Source organism: Frankliniella occidentalis, unplaced genomic scaffold (assembly GCF_000697945.3).
Source record: "Frankliniella occidentalis isolate FOCC.00 unplaced genomic scaffold, Focc_3.1 Scaffold1, whole genome shotgun sequence".
Lineage (NCBI taxonomy): Eukaryota > Metazoa > Arthropoda > Insecta > Thysanoptera > Thripidae > Frankliniella > Frankliniella occidentalis.
The window spans coordinates 3,257,577-3,276,620 of NW_026267131.1; the positions used below are offsets into that span (position 1 = coordinate 3,257,577).

At 40.9% G+C, this 19,044-nt stretch overlaps 4 protein-coding genes across 7 annotated transcripts in view; 3 read left to right on the forward strand and 1 right to left on the reverse strand.

Annotated features, from left to right (window-relative positions):
* On the forward strand, nt 1-8,389 carry LOC113207300 (uncharacterized; the record flags this gene model as incomplete). Its single annotated transcript, XM_052269051.1, is given in 11 exon segments — nt 1-217; nt 962-1,082; nt 1,173-1,282; nt 1,371-1,574; nt 1,706-1,929; nt 2,022-2,210; nt 2,303-2,450; nt 2,548-2,758; nt 2,841-3,058; nt 3,137-3,300; nt 6,121-8,389. Coding segments are annotated over 11 exon segments (2,265 nt in total), but the record flags the coding sequence as incomplete, so codon positions are not given.
* On the reverse strand, nt 8,078-12,662 carry LOC113207303 (endoplasmic reticulum metallopeptidase 1). The gene is made up of 15 exons (XM_026423812.2): nt 12,499-12,662; nt 12,048-12,347; nt 11,645-11,970; nt 11,443-11,570; nt 11,223-11,354; nt 11,002-11,122; nt 10,612-10,911; nt 10,305-10,531; nt 10,048-10,225; nt 9,766-9,950; nt 9,535-9,690; nt 9,238-9,443; nt 9,037-9,152; nt 8,749-8,921; nt 8,078-8,668 (listed from the first exon to the last, which is right to left on the reverse strand). Exons 1-15 carry the CDS (start codon nt 12,510-12,512, stop codon nt 8,495-8,497), a joined length of 2,736 nt encoding a protein of 911 aa, XP_026279597.1. The 5' UTR covers nt 12,513-12,662; the 3' UTR covers nt 8,078-8,494.
* A 1-nt stretch (nt 12,663) lies between these two features.
* Nucleotides 12,664-17,596, forward strand: LOC113207304 (threonine--tRNA ligase 1, cytoplasmic). 3 transcript variants are annotated; one of them, XM_026423813.2, is made up of 17 exons: nt 12,692-12,820; nt 13,316-13,739; nt 14,173-14,244; nt 14,326-14,480; nt 14,555-14,670; nt 14,765-14,898; nt 14,983-15,096; nt 15,175-15,318; nt 15,406-15,552; nt 15,638-15,832; nt 15,918-15,988; nt 16,072-16,234; nt 16,322-16,459; nt 16,537-16,715; nt 16,827-17,001; nt 17,100-17,214; nt 17,292-17,596. In XM_026423813.2, the coding sequence occupies exons 2-17, from the start codon at nt 13,401-13,403 to the stop codon at nt 17,438-17,440; spliced, it is 2,406 nt and encodes an 801-aa protein (XP_026279598.1). In that variant the 5' UTR covers nt 12,692-12,820; nt 13,316-13,400; the 3' UTR covers nt 17,441-17,596. The 3 variants fall into 3 exon arrangements, with proteins under 3 accessions (XP_026279601.1, XP_026279598.1, XP_026279600.1); XM_026423816.2 differs by lacking the exon at nt 13,316-13,739 and having other exon boundaries at nt 12,664-12,820; XM_026423815.2 differs by lacking the exon at nt 13,316-13,739 and having other exon boundaries at nt 12,789-12,939.
* Nucleotides 17,597-17,878: 282 nt separating this feature from the next.
* The window catches only part of LOC113207301 (uncharacterized), a 71,926-nt gene continuing 70,760 nt past the window's right edge, over nt 17,879-19,044 (forward strand). For both annotated transcript variants that reach the window (XM_052269646.1, XM_052269674.1), the window contains exon 1: nt 17,879-18,401. The gene's annotated coding sequence lies outside the window, so the exon portion shown is untranslated. The remainder of the gene's footprint in view (nt 18,402-19,044) is intronic.

Genomic DNA, 19,044 nt, shown 5'->3' on the forward strand with positions numbered 1-19,044 from the left:
GAACCAAAGTCTGAGCCTGAACCCAAATCTGAGCCGGAACCCAAATCTGAGCCTGAACCAAAGTCTGAGCCTGAACCAAAGTCTGAGCCTGAACCTAAATCTGAGCCTGAACCCAAATCTGAGCCTGAGCCAAAGTCTGAACCTGAGCCCACTTCCTCCCAGAAATCCAAACCTCAAGCTGTGCCCGGACAGGGCTCGAAGGCTGCGTCACCACCAGGTATGATGAATACAGCAGATAGCTACTGATACAATTTAGTTTCAGATGGAATCTTCTGCCTATTTTATAAATTGCAAGTTTAATCATTTCTCAATGTTAGAATGATCACAGAGTAACATATTTTCTGTATAGTGCTAATTTATGTGCTCTGTATAGTATTGTGGATGTGGGCCCCCTAATACATTCCCAGGAATCTATGAGTCCTGTCTACGTGTATATAAACATGAAACATAATTTAATAATTTTTGTGTAACTTGTACTCTGTTTCCACATTTTTCCTTGTAATAAGAGCACAATTAAAATGTGTTTGTACAGTTTTGAGTGTTCCTCAAAGTTTTCAAATGTTACTTTTTCTATAATACTCTAATGGATTTCTGCATGCATGGTATATTCTGCACTACTGAAGGATGTAGAGAATCACTTTGATTTATTAATCTATTTTTAACACTCCCTTTTTGCACACATTTTTGTTTCAACTAGGTATTGGTTTAAGTAAAACACAAATTAGTTTTAAGCTATTTTTTGCATGGCATGTAAATGGTTTTACCTTTAGATGGACAGATCTAAAATTAATATTCATTCATATGCTGTCTGTAACTTTAGACTTTTTAATTTTTGAAAAATCTTTATAAATTTGCAATAGGCTAAATGCAAGTAACTCTTCTTAGTGACTCTCTTCATTCTCAAAACTGTGTTTATTTAATGACCTAAGACTTTATCCATACTTCCTCTTTGTACATGCAGGATTTGCTAAACACCCCTATGCACCTGCCCATGACTTCAATCCTATGGATTGCACTGACATGGTGATTGGAATGGCCCGTGGAACTGCTAGTCGTATCTGGGACTACTACACTAGAGACAGGTATGTAGCCTACTTTTAATTTTACTAACAACTTCACCTGTAAATTTTTTGATTTTTTTTTTCACACTTACAATTTTTGCTTTCCTCTAGATCAACTCCTAGGTTTGACACATTCTGGGGTGGTAAGAATGACCTCACCGCAGCTATGGGCTTTGAAAAAGACGGTGTGACTACCATTCTATTCAGAAAGAAACTTATATGTATGTAAACAAAAATTTGTCACATGTATGTATGAGTAGTGAGTTTTGCAAATTTTAATTTCTCTTGAATTCCTCCTTCCATCCTCAGCCAAGGAACCAACTGATCATTCAATTGAACGAGACCTCATGCATGTTATTTGGGCAAAGGGTCAAGAAACTGGAAAATATGTTCATGTACCAAAGTCTGGTCTAGAGAGAGACACTGCAAGTGTAAAGGATTTCTACAAGGCCGATGAATTAAAATACCACGGGCATGGATCTCAACGTGGAGTTACAACCATCAACTTTTATGGTAATTTAATCTATTAGTTTTGTTTGGTGCAAGCCTCGTTAAACATTAGTTTGAAACTCCATCTATCTATCCATCCATCTTTTATTTTAAAATTAAGCACATGTCTGTATTACTCTCCTCTTTCATTGTAGAAGAGACAACTCAACAACAAAGCCAGGCTGGTGGTGCAACAGAAGATTTAGACATCTGTGGTGGTCACTGGCAGACCCCACGCAACTGTAATCCAGCGAAACGTAACTGTGAATACTATGCCAAATGGGAATTTTTAGAGAAAAAAGATGAAGTTAAATTCACCATCCAAACTACTCATACTGACCTTTGGACTGGCATTGGCTTCTCTGATGATCAAAAAATGGTATGAATAGCTTTTTCAAAAATTTATACCTTTTTTGCAATTTCTAGTAATTACATTGTAAGTTTTAATTTTTTGTATTTTTTTTTCATCAGTCCCAGACAGATGCAATTCTTGGATGGGTTGACAAGAGTGGAAGAGCATTTGTAATGGACACATGGATCACAGGATACACAGCACCCCAGTTGGATTTATCTCAAGATGTTTACAACACAAGTGGTAGCATTCGGGATGGAACCACAACTCTTTCTTTTGTCCGCAAGCGTTCAACCTCTGACACCAAGGTAAAGTTCCTGAAAGAGTTAACTGTACTCAAAAGAATTGGGTGTTTCAGAATCCAAAGTTCATATGAACTATATGTGTTTAACTATTTCAGGATATCTCCTTAGCCGAAGAAAAGTGTGTGTATTTCATGTTCCCTGTAAAGGGAGGAGTTAAAAATGATGTAAACAAGAAGATTCGCAAACATGAGCAGGTTCCCAGCTTATCAGCCCAAAGAGTCTGCATTAAATCTTGTGGAAAGGGTGAGTACAAAAACAAATCTACTAAATAATTCAGGATAGTTATAGTATGAAATATTTCAAAGCATGCCATTTTTAAACCTCATTTTTAAAATTCTAGGCTCAGGAAGCAGAGTGAGCACCACCCCTGCTCCACCCAGACTCGCATATAATGTTAAGGTGAAATTAACACATCTAGGAAACAAGTTCCAAACTCCCAAGCGTGGTTCACAAGACTTTGACACTCTGGCCAACACTGTTGGAACAGGATTTAGTGATGTTCTATCAAAAACTCCTGGCTTCCACAATCTAGAGGTTGATGATTTTGTTGAGTAAGTGTCACTACAAAAATAAAACCAATTGATCCTCTTTGATGCATACACTTTGCATAATTGCTCACATCCTGCTTTTCAGGGAAGACGGCCAGGTCGTTGCAACAATGAGACTAGTGCTGGATAAGGCTGGTCTGATTGCTATTGCTGGCCGCTCATTGGAGGCCAATGCTGATTCATCTGCCATGGCAGCAGCAGCAGGCAGCCAAGCAGAGCGCCTGCTACAGGACACACTTGCAACAGGGAGGGTGGGAGCCCTAACTGTTGACCCTCAGTACCTTGTGTTCGAGCCTCAGCTGTGTAAGCTATAAAGTCTTATAGCATCTCTTTCCATCAAATATTTTCTCGAATTAAAATTAACTCAATTTTTTCCTTTAGTGACAGCTGACCTTCCTAAGGATGATTCATCCAATGATGTTCTGTTATCTGCAACCAAATTGTACATAGTTATTGGTTGCATTGTGGCTCTAGTCCTTGTAGCTATCATTCAAGCAGGCTGCACCATTTATCGTACAGCCAAGAGTCCATCTCCTCATCACAAGGTGAGTTTAATTCATTCTTCCTTTTCTTTTTATTGCTTCTCAAACCTAATTTTGATTTGGGGAGTAGAGATTCCAAGGGAATTTAAGTCATAGCATGGCATGACACAGTCAGATAGACAATGGGCTCAGCAAAATTGCAAAATTTTCCTCAAATCACTGTGTGTCATTTCCCTACATTCTTACCAATTTTTACTATTGGTAAATAAGACTTTTTTTCTATTTTCATTTAAGGAAATTTAATTTAGTAGTCTTTGATTTGAGCAGAAAAGATTACTAGCAAATGTAAATTTTTTTTACCTTTACCTCAAAATTTTATATTTTGAGACTGTCAGTCAGAGTCAGTAACCGCTTCTTTTCTACTATCATACGTTTGTTTTCAAATTTTCACCAGCATGTGACTTTTTAATGGTCTTCCTTTGATATTATTCATTGCATCGTGTTAGTAACAATTATTTTTCATCAAGTGCTTTGCTGAGGTACTTTTCTTTAATATGTATTCAAATTTGTAAAAATGTAGGAGACTTTAATGCAACATTCCAGAAGTGACAAAACTAAGTAACTTGCCCAATACTGATTTAAATTGGGGATCTGATGTGCATGCTTCAGTAGAGTTGTGTTGGTTGAGATGGTGAACACACACTTGTAACTACTATCACGTGCTTTGTCTTGAGCTGTGCTGTCTGTAGTGAAAATTTTGGGAACATTCTAAAACTTGGATATGTCTTTTTGTAAATGTTTACTTAGCTTAAAAAAATTAAGAAGAAGAATGCATTCACTTAATAGTTTGTTGTAGATTTTTTCAAATTGTGGTTAGCTTTAATTTACTTTAATTTTAAAACTTGCTTACTTAAAATCATTTTGCCACAAAAATTTATCTAATGGTAGTAATTATTTTGGGAAAATACTTATCATGAAAATCGGTAGATTGGCCTAAATGCAGTTGCTCTTCCTTTGTCTGTCATGAAATTTAATGTTTTCGTTACAAAACCAGCAAGCTTACTGCACACTGTGCGGTGCACAGATAGATCATGCCATATCATACATTCATTTCTCAGAGTGACATCTTCATATTTCTGTCTACAGTTCTTTGCACTTTTGAAAGTTAAGTTTTATGAGGGATGATACTAGTTTGCACATTTCATCCGGTAGTGTTGTGAAAGAGGCAGTGGCACTTCAATGGACAGACTGACGGACAACAGACAAATTGGCTGATTGGGGATGAGAGGAAGAGGGAATGACATTTTGTTTCTATAGATAAACTAATCTGTATTTTAATGGAAAATTAACAGAACACAAAATTGTGAGCTCTGATGAAATGTGAACAAAAACATATGTCTCTCTACCTCCTACTCAAACCCTAATTTAGCATTTTTTTATTTTTTTTGACGTGGTTCATCGCATTGCTTCTGCCTCCTCCTTTTTTGCGTCAAACTAATGCGATGGGTCGTTGTCCCCCCCCACCTTTTGCCCTGCCCTGCCATCCCATGCTCATGCCGCTGCCACGCCTCGCCACGCCACGCCTTGCCTGCAGCGCGTGTACGCCATACCTCTGGGCGCCCCCGGCCAGTTCCACCCCCGCGACGCCCCCGCCCCCCACTACCAGACCCCCACCACCGCTGCCTCCCAGTCCACCCTGTCCCGCCACCCACACCAACAGCACCCCTCGCACGCCTACTGGGCGCCCGTCAACACGGGCACGCTGCAGTCGCGCAGCTCGCGGGGGGGAGGGGGCGGTGGGGGCGGCGGGGGCGGCCGCGGACACGCGGGCGCGGGCCACGCGTACGGCTACTCAGGGGCGGGCTACGGCCACGGACAGGCTCAGTGGTGAGCCGGCGCCGAGGCCGGCGCAGCTCGCGATGAGCTCGGTGGTGCGTTGAGGGAGGTGAGTCGTGCCCTCCGTCACTCGGGCCGGTGAGGGGGAGCGCAGGGAGGGGGAGCCCGGAACGAAAGACACACCCCTCTGGACGTGTGGGTATTTGAACCGTCGACTCTCTCTTGAGTCATTTGGTTGAGCTGCCGACAGGTTGGAGGTGGTGCCGTTTTCTTCCGCATGACTTCTCCCTCTCTGCCTCTCACTTTCAGCCACAAGTGCAAATTTCTTCTTTATTCTATCTCGCTAGGGAGACTGTTGGCTTTAGTATTTGCGCTTCAACTTCTGCCTCAACTGCTATCCCTTGTTGCCTGACTGGACACCAACTGGCTGTAGCATGTTCACCATCTCAACGCATGGCGTAGCTTTGTGGAATGCCTTGTGGGTAACGCATGTGTGTTTGTACTGTACCTTATTTATCCTGAGAGGAAAGTCTCAGGATAGAAATCTGTTTAATTTGAGATTTTCTACTTGTGTTTTTCACACTTTTTCCTGTGATTCTTCATGAAGCTTGACTGACTTTCAATAACTTGCTGACTCCATCTTAACAGAAAAATAAACACTCTAAACCAACATATTTCATTTATCTTTTTAATTGCTAAATTAACACACTAATACAATGTGCTGCTTACCTCTAAAAAGAAAATCGATCGCACGGCTGACGCCTAGGTGGACGTTGAATCGGTGGGCCCTGCTGAGGTCGACGAGAGCTGGCCGTCAGCTGGTACTCAGCTTTGTTCTCAGACAATGCACAGCTGGCACTAAGCTTGTAGTCAGCTGGCACTTAGCTGGTACTCAGCTGGTACTCAGCTGGCGATCAGCTGGTACTCAGCTATGGCAATCAGCTGGTACTCAGCTGGTCCTTCCCCGAGCAACACTCGCCCCGACGACCCGGCCGCGCCTCCACCCCTCCCCGCCGCTCTAACCGGACCCTCTTCCGCCCCCCACAGGAGCACCTCATCCCCAACTCGGCGTGGCGGGACTACTCGGCCGCCAACACCAACTACGCCTTCGAGGCGTTCGAGTCCGAGGAGAAGCCCGGTCTGGTGCAGGGCGCCAGCTCCAACGGCTCGTCGCGCTCCAACGGCCGCGACATGGTGGACGGCGGGCGCAGGCCGCCCAGCTACCCCCAGGGCGGCCCCCAGGACACCCGCTCGCTGCAGCGGCCTCGCGGCGGCCCCGGCGGCCCCGGTGGGTACCCCCAGGACCGCAGCACCTACTCCCTGCCGCGCACGGCGCACGGCCCCACGCCCGTGCCCCACAACGGGTACTACACGCAGGACCGGCGGAGCCAGGCGGCCAGGGAGCTCGGCCTGCAGCCGGACTTCTACTTCATGCCCTCGCAGCGGAAGTATTCCGGGGAGGTGGTGCGGGTGTACGTGGACTACAATACGACGCCGCGCAAGTGAGAAGGGGCTGCGTGCTCGCGCGTATGGTCTTCCCCCGGTGACAGAACGATACGTCGAAGCGAACATCGTCTCTCTCGACGCATTTATGTGACCGGCATTTCTCACTCTGGACCGCGCTCTCGTCAACCCCACTGTTCCTCCATTCTGCCCCTCCCTTATTTTATTATTGTAGATTTTGTCTTAAATTGTGCCAATTAAGTTTAAACGAAAGACACTTTGCATAGAATCTAATTGTGTCATTTTATGGGGCCATTCCAAGTTTGCTCTGACAAATTACTAGTAGCAAATGTTGGTTGTTGGTGATTAGAGTCAGAACTATTTTGTTTTGGAGAGTCAGTTTTAATATACTGTCTAAGTGTAAGGAAGTCTATGAAAATCCAAAGAACAAAAAAAGTTGATGATAGTTATGTGAAATTTCGTTCTTTGTGTTTTCTCACTTGAAGGCATACCATGGGACTTCCTTGAATGTTGTCTAACAGTGTTACCTACTGTGTATGAATCACAGCAAATAACTCATGACATGGAAGACAAAAGGTTCTATGTGATATGACAATGACGTACAAGCTCAGAAACTCGTCAGCAGAAGAGCCAGAAATAAGCATAGTTAATGATGGACTGAGAGTTGATGATTTGTATGTATGAATTTTTACCAACACTGAAATGAATTTTATGCTCAATAACAGTATTGCATATAATTGTAAGAATAGTTGCAGTGTTTTTCCTTTTCTACATTTCTTTGTACAATATATTTTTTCATAGCAGTTGTAAGTTTAGTTAGGGAATGGATAATGATTGATATTGTCATTTGACAGAGGAGTAAGTTTCAATTCTAAATTCAAACTTAAAAGTTTTTTGGTCAGTTTTCATATTTCTTGTTTAGTTTGTCTGTGCAAATGGGTTTACTCTACAATGTATATATTTTTGTTTGTAATGTGCTAATCAGAAATGTACATAATAAATTCTCACAGACAACTGAAGCAAACTTCCAAAATAGCTGAACCATGAAAACCAACAGCTACAGTTTCAGAGTTATTTCTGAGATACTCTGTTGTTGTACTTTGTTTGTTGCACAAAATTTTAACGGTACAAATGACATGCAATATCAAGAGAGAAAAGCTATGTACTTAAAGTAACATATTTCCTCCAGCACACAGTACTTAGTTAATTGTAAAAAGTAAAAAGAGTAGCCTATAAGATGATAGTATGATGAGTGACTGCTTAGTGATAGTATATGACCTCTTTTGTAAAACCATAATATGTGACAAAACTCTCATGTAATGTTGTTAGTTGTGTCAGCACATGGCAGATAAATTGCTCCACCACAGGATAAGTGAAGAGGAACTAATGTCAGTTGACTGGGGTAGGTTTCAATTTTTTTCCCTTCCTCGTTTCTTTGACCCTGCCCTTCACTACCTCTTCACTTTTTCTCACCGGACATTTCTTCTGTTACAAAGTCAAAAGCCACAGATACTGTAAGATAGTAAATAAAAAATAGTAATGAAGTATGTATGTAAATTATATTTCTTATAGTTATGTAAAATAGATCTTTTAATATCAAAACAGATATTGTTGACAATTTGTGTTACTTGTATAAATATTTTACATAAGACATCAAGTGCTATAACTTTATACATAATTTTACAAATGAGCAGATTGGACAGAATGTTTGCTTGAAAGACATTATAACTAAGCGTTGTTTTGAATTTGAGGATGACTTTGTATCTATGTTATATATAGATAAATGTGCCGAATAAATCAGACTGTATCTACTGAACTTCAGTTGTAAATAAATATCACAGACAAATTTAAACAGTATTTGTGTACTAAGTATTCGATGAAAAGTGATTTCCAATTTACAGTAACTACCATTCTAAGGAGCTGTATTCCTTCTCATTATCTATAAAATGATAAACACTTATACTTCCCAAATTCTCAACTCACTTGCTCGTGGTGAGACAAAAGACCATTTTGGGAATTTCTGAATGAAAAGCTTGAACTCCTCGGAGAAGTGACCAAAATCAATGTGACTGCCCGACACTCCTACAGTGACTGTGTTGTTCACACTTCCTTTGAAGTGAGATTCATCAACCTGAAAAGTAACTAGATCAGTAGTAGATAAACCATATTTTACTTCAGCGAGACAAGGTTAAAGAAGTGAGAAATGCTTACTTTGAAATCTATGTGAAAAGTCCATGATAGTGAATCCAAACCTCTTTGGTAAAAGATGAAATATGCAGGTCTCTCTTTATACAATACAGAGGGTATCAAATCTGCCTGTAGGCTCCATCCTTGTGCAGTAATACCAGGCAAAGGAGCAAACATAAAACTCATTTGCTGTGGCCCTGGAACAATTTTTAAAAAAATTGTTTTAAAACTTAATATGGTTTCAATTTAATGTATGATGTACAGTCACAACAACATTTTGAATACAATGAAGAAAACAACTAATAGCTGCACCTGATATTGTGAAAGTTATTCTCCTTGTGACAGGAGTAAGAGCGCTTATTTGTGTATTAACTGTGAGGATGGACTGTTTAAATGGTTTTGGGCCTGCAATCCAATTGCTTCCATTCCTATAGGTACATCAAAAATAAAATTTAAATTAACCAGACTGAATTAAAAATTTTGTTCCAATGTGAAAACTTAATTTATAATTACAAAAAGTTTGTCATCCTTGGGCTGTACAGTGGAAGGGCACAAAACAACTCACTGTCACAGAGGACAGTGGCTTGCTCTGCTGAAGTCATTTCTGGAACAGATGCCCTTAAGAGATAAGGTGCACTTCGGTCCATATTCATCACCCAATAGCCAGAGTCAGAGAGTCGGACTTTTCCTGACTCATCATATATATTGCGCTGCACATGCTAGAAGCACAATATGCTAGAAGTTTTTAATAAATAAACAGCATGTTAACCTAGATTTCTTTAAATCAACAAATGAAAGAGCCATAGATACCCATAAAGGAACTCTTTGAAGAACTCCCGACTCTCCTGATTGCCACTCGTAAAATGGAAGGGGTCGGGCAGCCAATACAATCAGTAAAGTGATTAAATGGGCCGTTGCAAAAACTGATACAACTGAAATGTGACGAATAAATACCGACAAAGGAACCTGGAATCAAAATATTTTTTAGCTGTGGAAGTATACTATAGTATAAAGGGAAATTTTGAAAATCAGAGTTCATACCCAATAACTAACTATAATGATGCAAGTCAGTGCAGACAGAATTCCAATTACAAGTTCCACATTCAATACAGCACCTGATCGATTGGTGATTGGAATAAATACAGCCATTGCCATAACAGTGTGACGTATTCCAAATATGAGAGGAATCAGTGACTGCAGAATTTGGATACCAATCCAAGTTCTCGCTGCATTTTTAATTACAATTAAAATGACAATAAAAACGGGGATTCTTTTTCTTTTTTGAAATTTAAAACTATTTTAAAAACATCAAAGCTTACTCACATCTGTAATTTCTGCAGAACAATAATCCTAAATTACTTATGACCGATGGCGTAACCTGTATCAATATAAGATAAGTTGAGCGTATGCCAAAGGTGGTTCCTAGGAGCAAAACTACAGTCCAAAGAAATTGTGTTCCCAAAGAATTCATAATGGATTGGTGCAAGTTTGATAACTTGGACTAGAAAAAAAAGAGGTGTTGTGAGAAGCATTCTTAAAGCAATCATACGTCAAGAGGAATCATTTTAGGAGATACTTACTTTTTGATTAAGAAGGAATGGAGTAGTGACACAGAAAAACATAGTTGAACAGTAGTACAAACCAAACTGGTAGTAAAAACTGCGATACCAAGATTGAGTGCTATTAGCCCAATTCAGCAACATAGTCAATAAAAAAATATACAATATGGATATAATCCAACCAACGAGTGTTGCAGAAACAGCAAAGCCAAATGTCCACGAAATTTCGGATGATGTTTGTCCAATAGCTTTGGAAAAAATCACTCAATATAATACTAGATAATAGAAATCCAAAATGCAAAATTATTTGGTGGAAATCAAATATTACCTTTTCTTGTTTTGAAAAGCTGCACCACAATTGTGCTAAAAGACAAAACTGTGACGAATATGTTAAGAACAGTTCCTACTATTTTTGAGTAGTGAATGAAAAACATTCCAAGAAAATCAAAATAGACCATTGGACCTCCTGATTGGTCAACAGAATCAAGAAGGGGGCTGTTTGCTAATGCTGGCATAAGCGCAAGCAAGTTATCTCCAGTGTGTTGATATGAGCCGCCAAATACTAACTTGCCATTATCAAATTTAGTGTGGTAGACAAATCCATTATCAGAGTGAGCAAAGTCAACCCCTTGACAAAAAAGAAAAATTTGCAGATTAGAGAATTTTTGTCAGTTTTAAGAATTGTACCCAAACATACTTTAAACACCACTGTACATGCCTGGTATGTGTGCAAAGTCTCTGAATATTCGGAAATCTGTATCAGAAGGAATAACACCACTCTGAAACAATTCTTCAGCCATGACTGTTCCATGAGGATGAGGAACAACGTTGGCATAGATCTAAAAAAAACAATTCAGTTTATTAAAATTTTCCTTTTTGCAACATTCATAGTTTTTATCAAGCAAGCAGATATAAGCTGAAGGAATAGAATTATCTCACCTCTACCAGCCACGGGCAATTAGGTCCAGTTTGGAACAAAACCTCCTTGCCTCCAGCTCCACAAGCTTCAAGGTTGACAAATGTCTTGACATCCTTGGCCCACTTGTGCTGAGTAGTAAATCCATGAGATGCCTAGAAACGTGAGAACAAAGAATAGTTATATAAATTGATTATTCTTTGTTTCTTTCCACCAAATTTTTATTACAGCTGTTGTACGTACCTGAAGTCCACTCTCCTCAGCACCATTAAATAAGAAAATAATATCATGAAGGTAGGGTTTCTTTGATTGTGATAAAACTCGCAGTAGCTCCAGCATAACAGCACAATGAAATGCATCATCGCTGGCACCTAGTCAGTTATATGTTATAAGACATGATTTAGATCTATAACAAATCTATCCGGGCTGTTCAATTGTTTCTTACCAGGGCTCCCAGGAACACTATCATAATGACAGTTTACAAGAACTGCTGAGGAATTACCTCCTTGACGAGAACTCAGTCGAACTACAATATTCTGTACATTGTGGTAAAAACTTGCGTACCCAAGATTTTGCTTGATGTAAAATGATCCACTAACCACTTGATCAGAAATATAAATAAATTGCATATTGTTGGATTCTTTCTGAATTTTCATAATTTCAGCTCGTAGAAAATCTGGTGCCATAACTTCATTTTCCTTACTACCAACAGGTCTTGGACCCATTTTGATAAGAGATTTAAGGTACGCTTCAGCATTAGCACCAATGAAACTAAAATCAAAAATATGAAAACGTAACAAATTTGTGTAAAAATTTACATTCATAATACAGGTAACACAAAACATTACCGCTCTGAATTATCACTTGCAGCAGATAAGTCATCCATGGTTAATGGTTCTGGTAGACTGGAATGGATTAATCCAATGATCAAAGTGAGAAGACCAAGGTAAAGGAAATATAAGAAAACCCATCCACCAGGTGTCCAGTTGGGCGCAAAGAATGAAACTGGAGAACTCAAGATTTTCATTTTGTTTGACGTATTTATCCCTTTTCTTTGCTTCAAAGATTGCCGCTCAAGATTTTGTAAGTCTTTGCTGCGCTCTTTTAAGTCATCTTGCTGGCCTCGAAACCTAAGTGGACCATCATCCCTGAAAAAAGAAGATGCATGCCATGCAGGTAATTATTATTTAAAGAACACCAACATTGGAACAGAAGGAAGTATCTACTCTAGTCCTTATTTAATTGAACATGATGTCAAAAAACAATGTTAACAAACTGAATTGCTAGCTTTCCACACACCTATTAAAATGCATTATTCTGGCATTCAACTTCTGCTGAAACCAGGCTGTTTCTGTTTGATCAGCAGGTTGAGATTATCTCTCATCATTTACTTTTTCCCATCTTCTGAGAGACTATTGTAGTAGTGCTGCCAATGATTCATTCATGAGGCGGCCAATCAATGCACAACTAGTGCTGTCCCTCTCCCACACCCACACCTGCTCTACGCGTGTCGCACCGCCGCGGCGCAGTCAGTGGGGTTGAGTCGGCTTTCGGCGAGGCAGAGACCACCATGGGAGACGTCGTGGAGGGAGTGAAAGCGCTGAACATCAAGAGCGAAAAGGCATGAATGAATAATTTTTGAGTTTCATTTCATTCGTAGACATGAATAAATTTGTGCATTCGAGACTTTTGCGATCGTTCGGGCTTGTTCTCAAGCGCCACAGATCATCGTTTAAAGCGGTATGGTGCTGACACGTTGCAGAGGTCTTTGGTTAAAAACATTGTTATAATACGTGATAAATGGTCCAATGTCACACGTTTTGGACAGTCTCGATATATAGAGACACTTCCATACGGCTTGTGGGTGACCTTGTTAGTTCTTTTACCTTCTCTTTTAAGTCTCTGATTGCATCATGGTGCATCTGGAACAACTGTTTAGTCGAGGTTATGTTGCTTAGCGGTGAATCGAAACTGTACATACATACTCTCTCACATATTTGAATGAAAAGATTGTCGAACCACCGCCGTATCTATTGTTTTGATTTGCCCATAGGATTCTGGGGCCGTTGTCAAATTTCTAATTCTCTTACTCATTTTATGAATTTTATCTGACCAGGAAATCAGATGCTGACTGGTGAATGATTGGATTGTGATTTGCAAAAATACATCTTCTGTCAGTAGACTTTCGATCAATAAAGACAATGACTGAATCTAGTGTGTTCAGTAAATTGGACAGTCACTTGTCATATTTTAGCTACATTGGTGGATACGAACCAAGTCAAGAAGACACAGAGGTTTATCGTTTTGTTAGTGGACATTTTCCTCAAGGGAATATGGCAAAGTACTTGCACTTGTCCCGCTGGCTACGACACTTGGCTAGTTTTTCTGCTGAGTCTCGTGCAGCATTTTCTGGTGCTGTGTTGAAGCCATGTGGTAGTGATCAAGCAAGTGGTAGAGAGAGTTTACTGTCCCTTATTAACACCAGTGCTGTAGATAGCAACAGAACTGTGCATACAAATACCAAAGAAAAGAAAAAAGAGGTAAGCGGAATGATCAGGTGTGGCATGACATTTTTTTAAAGCAACTATGGAATAATTTCAGTAGTAGAGAAAGATACGGACAAAGCATAATACCCATGCCAGTATTAACTGTGATATTTAAGTTTCAAGCATGCCAATGCAAATTTTTAGTACAAAGCTGCTTTTGATTCATACTTTGATTCATATTTTTTTAATTTTTGTTTTGTATGCGTGGTACCCATTAATATGATCCCCCTGCTAGTTTTGTTTTAATTGTGGTATGTACTATAGCATTGTATTTTAATCTTTAATAATCAATTACCATTCACGCCCACCTGTCAGTTTTCTGCTTATCGCTTGTATTCATGTGCACCTTTAATACTGTTTTGGTTCTTAATGACAACCTGATGCAAGGCCAGTTCATTATTCATCATAAAAATTTTTCTGTGCTCAGGCTCCTAAGAAGAAAGTTGAAAAGGAAAAGTCAACTGTGTCAGAGTTGAAGCCATGGCCATCGTACATTCAGGTATAGAGCGTTTTCCCGGGACCATTCCTTTTTTCTAATTCACCACTTTTGTTTGTCTTAAAACTTCCCTCTTTTTTCTAGGACCGTCTTACTTTGTGGGATAAACTGAAAGCTGAATATGATGCTAAAGTTGCCTCCAAGACACCTGAAAACATCACTGTCACCCTTCCTGATGGTAAAGCTATCCCTGCTGAATCATGGCGCACCACCCCTTATGATATTGCAATGGGCATAAGGTAAGAATTTTTTTCCCCTTCAAAAATTTGGTAGATACAGGTATATGATTCCTTTTTTAAAATTTTATTTGCAGTAAAGGCTTAGCAGAAAACGCTGTGATTTCCAAGGTTGATGGTGTTCTCTGGGACTTGGATAGGCCTTTGGAGAGCAGCTGCAAATTGCAGCTGCTGAAGTTTGATGATGAAGAAGGTGATTTTCAAATTGCTAAATTCAGGAATTATTGTAAAATATACTTGTTCTCATTTCAGAACATGGATTTTCATAATCCCTATTTTTCTTTCAGCTCAACAGGTCTTTTGGCACTCCACAGCCCACGTTCTTGGAGAAGCAATGGAACGAGTTTATGGTGGGTGCTTGTGTTATGGTCCTCCAATTGAAAATGGGTATTACTATGACATGTTCCTCCCTGATAAACAGGTCAGATTACTAATTCTCATACATTATTATTTTTCCAGAGTTTTGTAAATACCTAAGATGGAAAGTTTGCATTTTTATTTTCAGGTTTCCAACCTAGATTTCCCTGTTATTGAAGGTCTCATGAAAACCATTGCTAAAGAGAAGCAGCCTTTTGAGCGCCTTGAAATGACCAAAGAACAGCTGCTTGAAATGTTTAAGGTATGATTATTTTTTTCTGATTTAAAACTTATTGTATGATAATTCCATAATCCATACTTTTAAAAATCAAATTTTCAGTATAATGAATTTAAAGTTCGTATCCTAAATGAGAAAGTGACCACTCCAACCACTACAGTTTATCGTTGTGGTCCTCTAATTGATCTTTGCCGGGGTCCACATGTTAGAAACACAGGAAAGATCAAGTCACTGAAAGTTACCAAGGTAAGATTTCATTGTTGATGGAAGGTTTTATTTTACTTTGAGAAAGTCATGTATTTTTTGTCTCAATGTTCGTTTTTCTATTATTAGAATTCTGCCACTTACTGGGAAGGAAAGGCTGATGCAGAATCACTGCAGAGAGTCTATGGAATCTCATTCCCCGACCCTAAGCAGATGAAAGAATGGGAGAAAATCCAAGAGGAAGCTGCAAAGAGGGACCATCGTAAGCTTGGAAGAGTGAGTACAATTTCCCTTTGTCTTGAAGCTCTTCAAATGCTCTGTTCTATTTGCATGCCTGATGCATTTCTTTTTATTTGATCAGGAACAAGAATTGTTCTTCTTTCATGAACTTAGTCCAGGTTCATGTTTCTTCCAACCTAAAGGTGCCCACATTTACAACTCCTTAGTTGAATTCATTCGTGAAGAATACAGGAAACGTGGCTTCCAAGAAGTAGTATCACCCAACATCTACAATTCTAAGCTTTGGAAGACATCAGGACACTGGGCACATTATGCTGTAAGTGAAAAGAAATATTTAGAAATTGAATAATTAATACAGCAATTTGTGATTCAATTAAAAGTAATTGATCTTTATCATATAGGAAAATATGTTCTCTTTTGAAGTTGAAAAGGAACAATACGCACTGAAACCTATGAACTGTCCTGGACATTGGTGAGAAATCTTTTGTTTGCTGTTGTTGGTCTTTTTTTTCTACAATCTGAATTTTCTTGTGACTTTTCACATTTTCTTTCCAGTTTGATCTTTGATCACCGTCCAAGGTCTTGGAAGGAACTGCCTTGGCGGGTGGCTGACTTTGGTGTTCTGCACAGAAATGAATTTTCTGGAGCCCTTACTGGCTTGACCCGTGTCAGAAGATTCCAGCAGGATGATGCTCATATTTTCTGTATGCCGGATCAGGTAGGTGTAAAGTGTAACCGTTTTGTGGCCATTGACACATTATTTGCCATTTTTTCATGCTGCTAATTTGTATTCTTACTCCAACAGATCAAATCAGAAATCTCTGCCTGTTTGGACTTCATGAAACATGTGTATGGTATTTTTGGTTTTACTTTCCAACTGAAGCTCTCTACTAGACCTGAGAAGTATTTGGGAGAAATTTCCATTTGGAATGATGCTGAGAAGGCAAGTACTTCATGATTTTCCCCCCATCCCGTCTTTGCTGGTTTGCTTTCACTTAGAGAATTCTCTCTTTATAACAGGCACTTTCTGAGAGTTTGAATGAGTTTGGCGAGCCATGGAAGGAAAACCCTGGTGATGGGGCCTTTTACGGACCTAAAATTGATATCACTATTATGGATGCTCTACGTCGCCCCCACCAGTGTGCTACCATTCAGCTTGACTTCCAACTTCCTGTTCGTTTTGATCTCAGCTACATTGGGTTAGTAAAGCTAATTCTTGTGAATTTTCTCACATATTTAATATTTGTAAAATGTGGTGTACTTTTATGTAGAACTATCACTCTGTAATAAATCTGAATCTGTGTTTCTAGAGTTGATGGTGAAAAGAAGAAGCCTGTCATGATCCACAGAGCCATTCTGGGTTCAGTAGAGCGTATGATTGCTGTGCTCACTGAGTCATATGCTGGAAAGTGGCCTTTCTGGATATCTCCAAGGCAGGCTATGGTAATACCTGTGGCTGGTCCATTCAATGAATATGCCACAAAGGTATGTTCTTCTAAAACAGATTTTTATTTTATTTATTTTTTAAGTTCAGAATTATTAAACAAATGACCAAAATTTAAATCTACCATTCCTCCCCTTAGGTAAAACAGCAGTTGTTTGAGGCTGGATTCATGTGTGATGTTGATACAGATGACAGTGATACAATGAACAAGAAAATCAGAAATGCCCAGTTGGCTCAGTACAACTTTATCATGGGTATGTTTTCTATCTTATCCTTAACAATTTCATTTGATTTGCTCAAAATAGTATGTTAATTCTTTCTCTTCCTCCAGTTGTTGGTGAGAAGGAGCTAAGTGGCAACACTGTCAACATCCGTACTAGGGACAACTTAGTACATGGAGAGTTCACAATCGATGCTGTCATTGAGAAATTCAAAGCTCTTGCCAAGAGTCGTATTGTCAATAGTGAAGAAAATTTTTAAACCTTTAGCCCAAGTATGATATTGGTATAGCTTTTGATTGTAAATCCAACATCTTTCCTTTTTACCAGTGTTGTGAATCTTTTGTGTGAGATCCTTTAATTTATTGATGTGATGAAATAAAATGGTGGGTGTCAGCCCCTTTTTAACAATTAGGAATCTTTCTGAGTTTCTCTTTTCTCCTAATCTTTTGATCGGCGTCCTGTATGACCCCCTCACTCGTATAACCACAGAAAGGCAAAAAGAGAAGAGATCGTATACCAATCACTTTTCAAAGTCATGCTCAGCCTCAAGAGAGCCGCATAATAGGGTGTGGGGGGTTGGGCAGGCGGTGTCTCGGCTCAGCCTGTTGGTCGCTCCCCCCCCCCCCGGTCTTCCTCCCCCACTGTCCTGCCGCTCGTGGGCCGCCGTGCCTCTGTCCCAGTCCAGTCTCCCGCCAAACGCCGGCTCGGCTGGAACGCTCCTCACCCACCGGAGCGATAGGACGGCGCACCCAACCTCTCGACGTCGACCTCGTTGACGCCGACGTCGGCGGCCGCATGCGCTGCCGCCGACCCGGGTGCCGCCGTCGCCATGCCGCGCCGACCATCGTCGGCCGCGCCGTGAACCTCGCGCTTCCCCCACGACGACGCCGCTTGAGGTAGACCCGGGGCGCGACGCTAACTTCCGTCTCTCCGATGGGGCGCACCCCGCTGCTGCCCCGGTCTCGCAGTCTGCCGAGCCAAGCTCCGCGCGGGTCGCTGCAGCCTGAGTGAAGGGTTGCCGACCCTGCCTTTGCCTTGCTCGAGCGGGACAGAGGACGCGTTCTTTATTTTCATTACGGGCCGAGCGCAGAGCCAGGCCGCCGGCGCTCGACCCACCTGCGGGTCCCCGCGGGACACTTTCACACTCGCCGCTCAGCGGAACCGGGAACACCCTTCGGGGACACCCTCCTGGACACCAGGCCCCTGCCGGCAGCGCCACGGTATGTACTCCATCACGCGACGCGACGGGGAGCGCGCTTCGCATCTCCCGTAATTACTTACGAAAATAAACACTAAGGGATTAGGAGGGGAATTGGGGGGTGGGGGCGATGTTGACTTTTCTTCCTCATAAATAATTGCATTCCCGGTATATATAAATATAAACACACCGTTGTTTCACTGTGTGGAAAATGGGGTGGGGGGTGGGGGTCATCTCATTTAGGGGGCTCCTAATCAACGAATTGTTGAGGTTTGACAGGACTAAAATGGTATGGGCTGTCATGTGCGCCCCAACGCTACGGAGGTCGGGGGTTGGCTGGATCCACTAGGTCCCTGATGGAGGAAGAGTCGCAGGAGGAGGAGGGAGAGCATTACCGTGGAACTAATTCCACGATAGAGGCCGGGCTGCCGTATAGAGCGAACCGCCCTTTGTCCTTTTCGGACACCTTCTCCCTTAATGTGCAAAGTTTCTATTGGAGCCTCCTCTCGAGATGGGGGGCGTATAGCCTAATATAACTACCACGATACAAAATAATTGGAAAAACGTCCGCACTGACATTTATTGATTCACGCGTTTTTCAGTAAGGAATCTTGGCTGCAGGGCATGAAATGCGATGCTCCGGTACGTTGCCCCTAGGAAGCCCC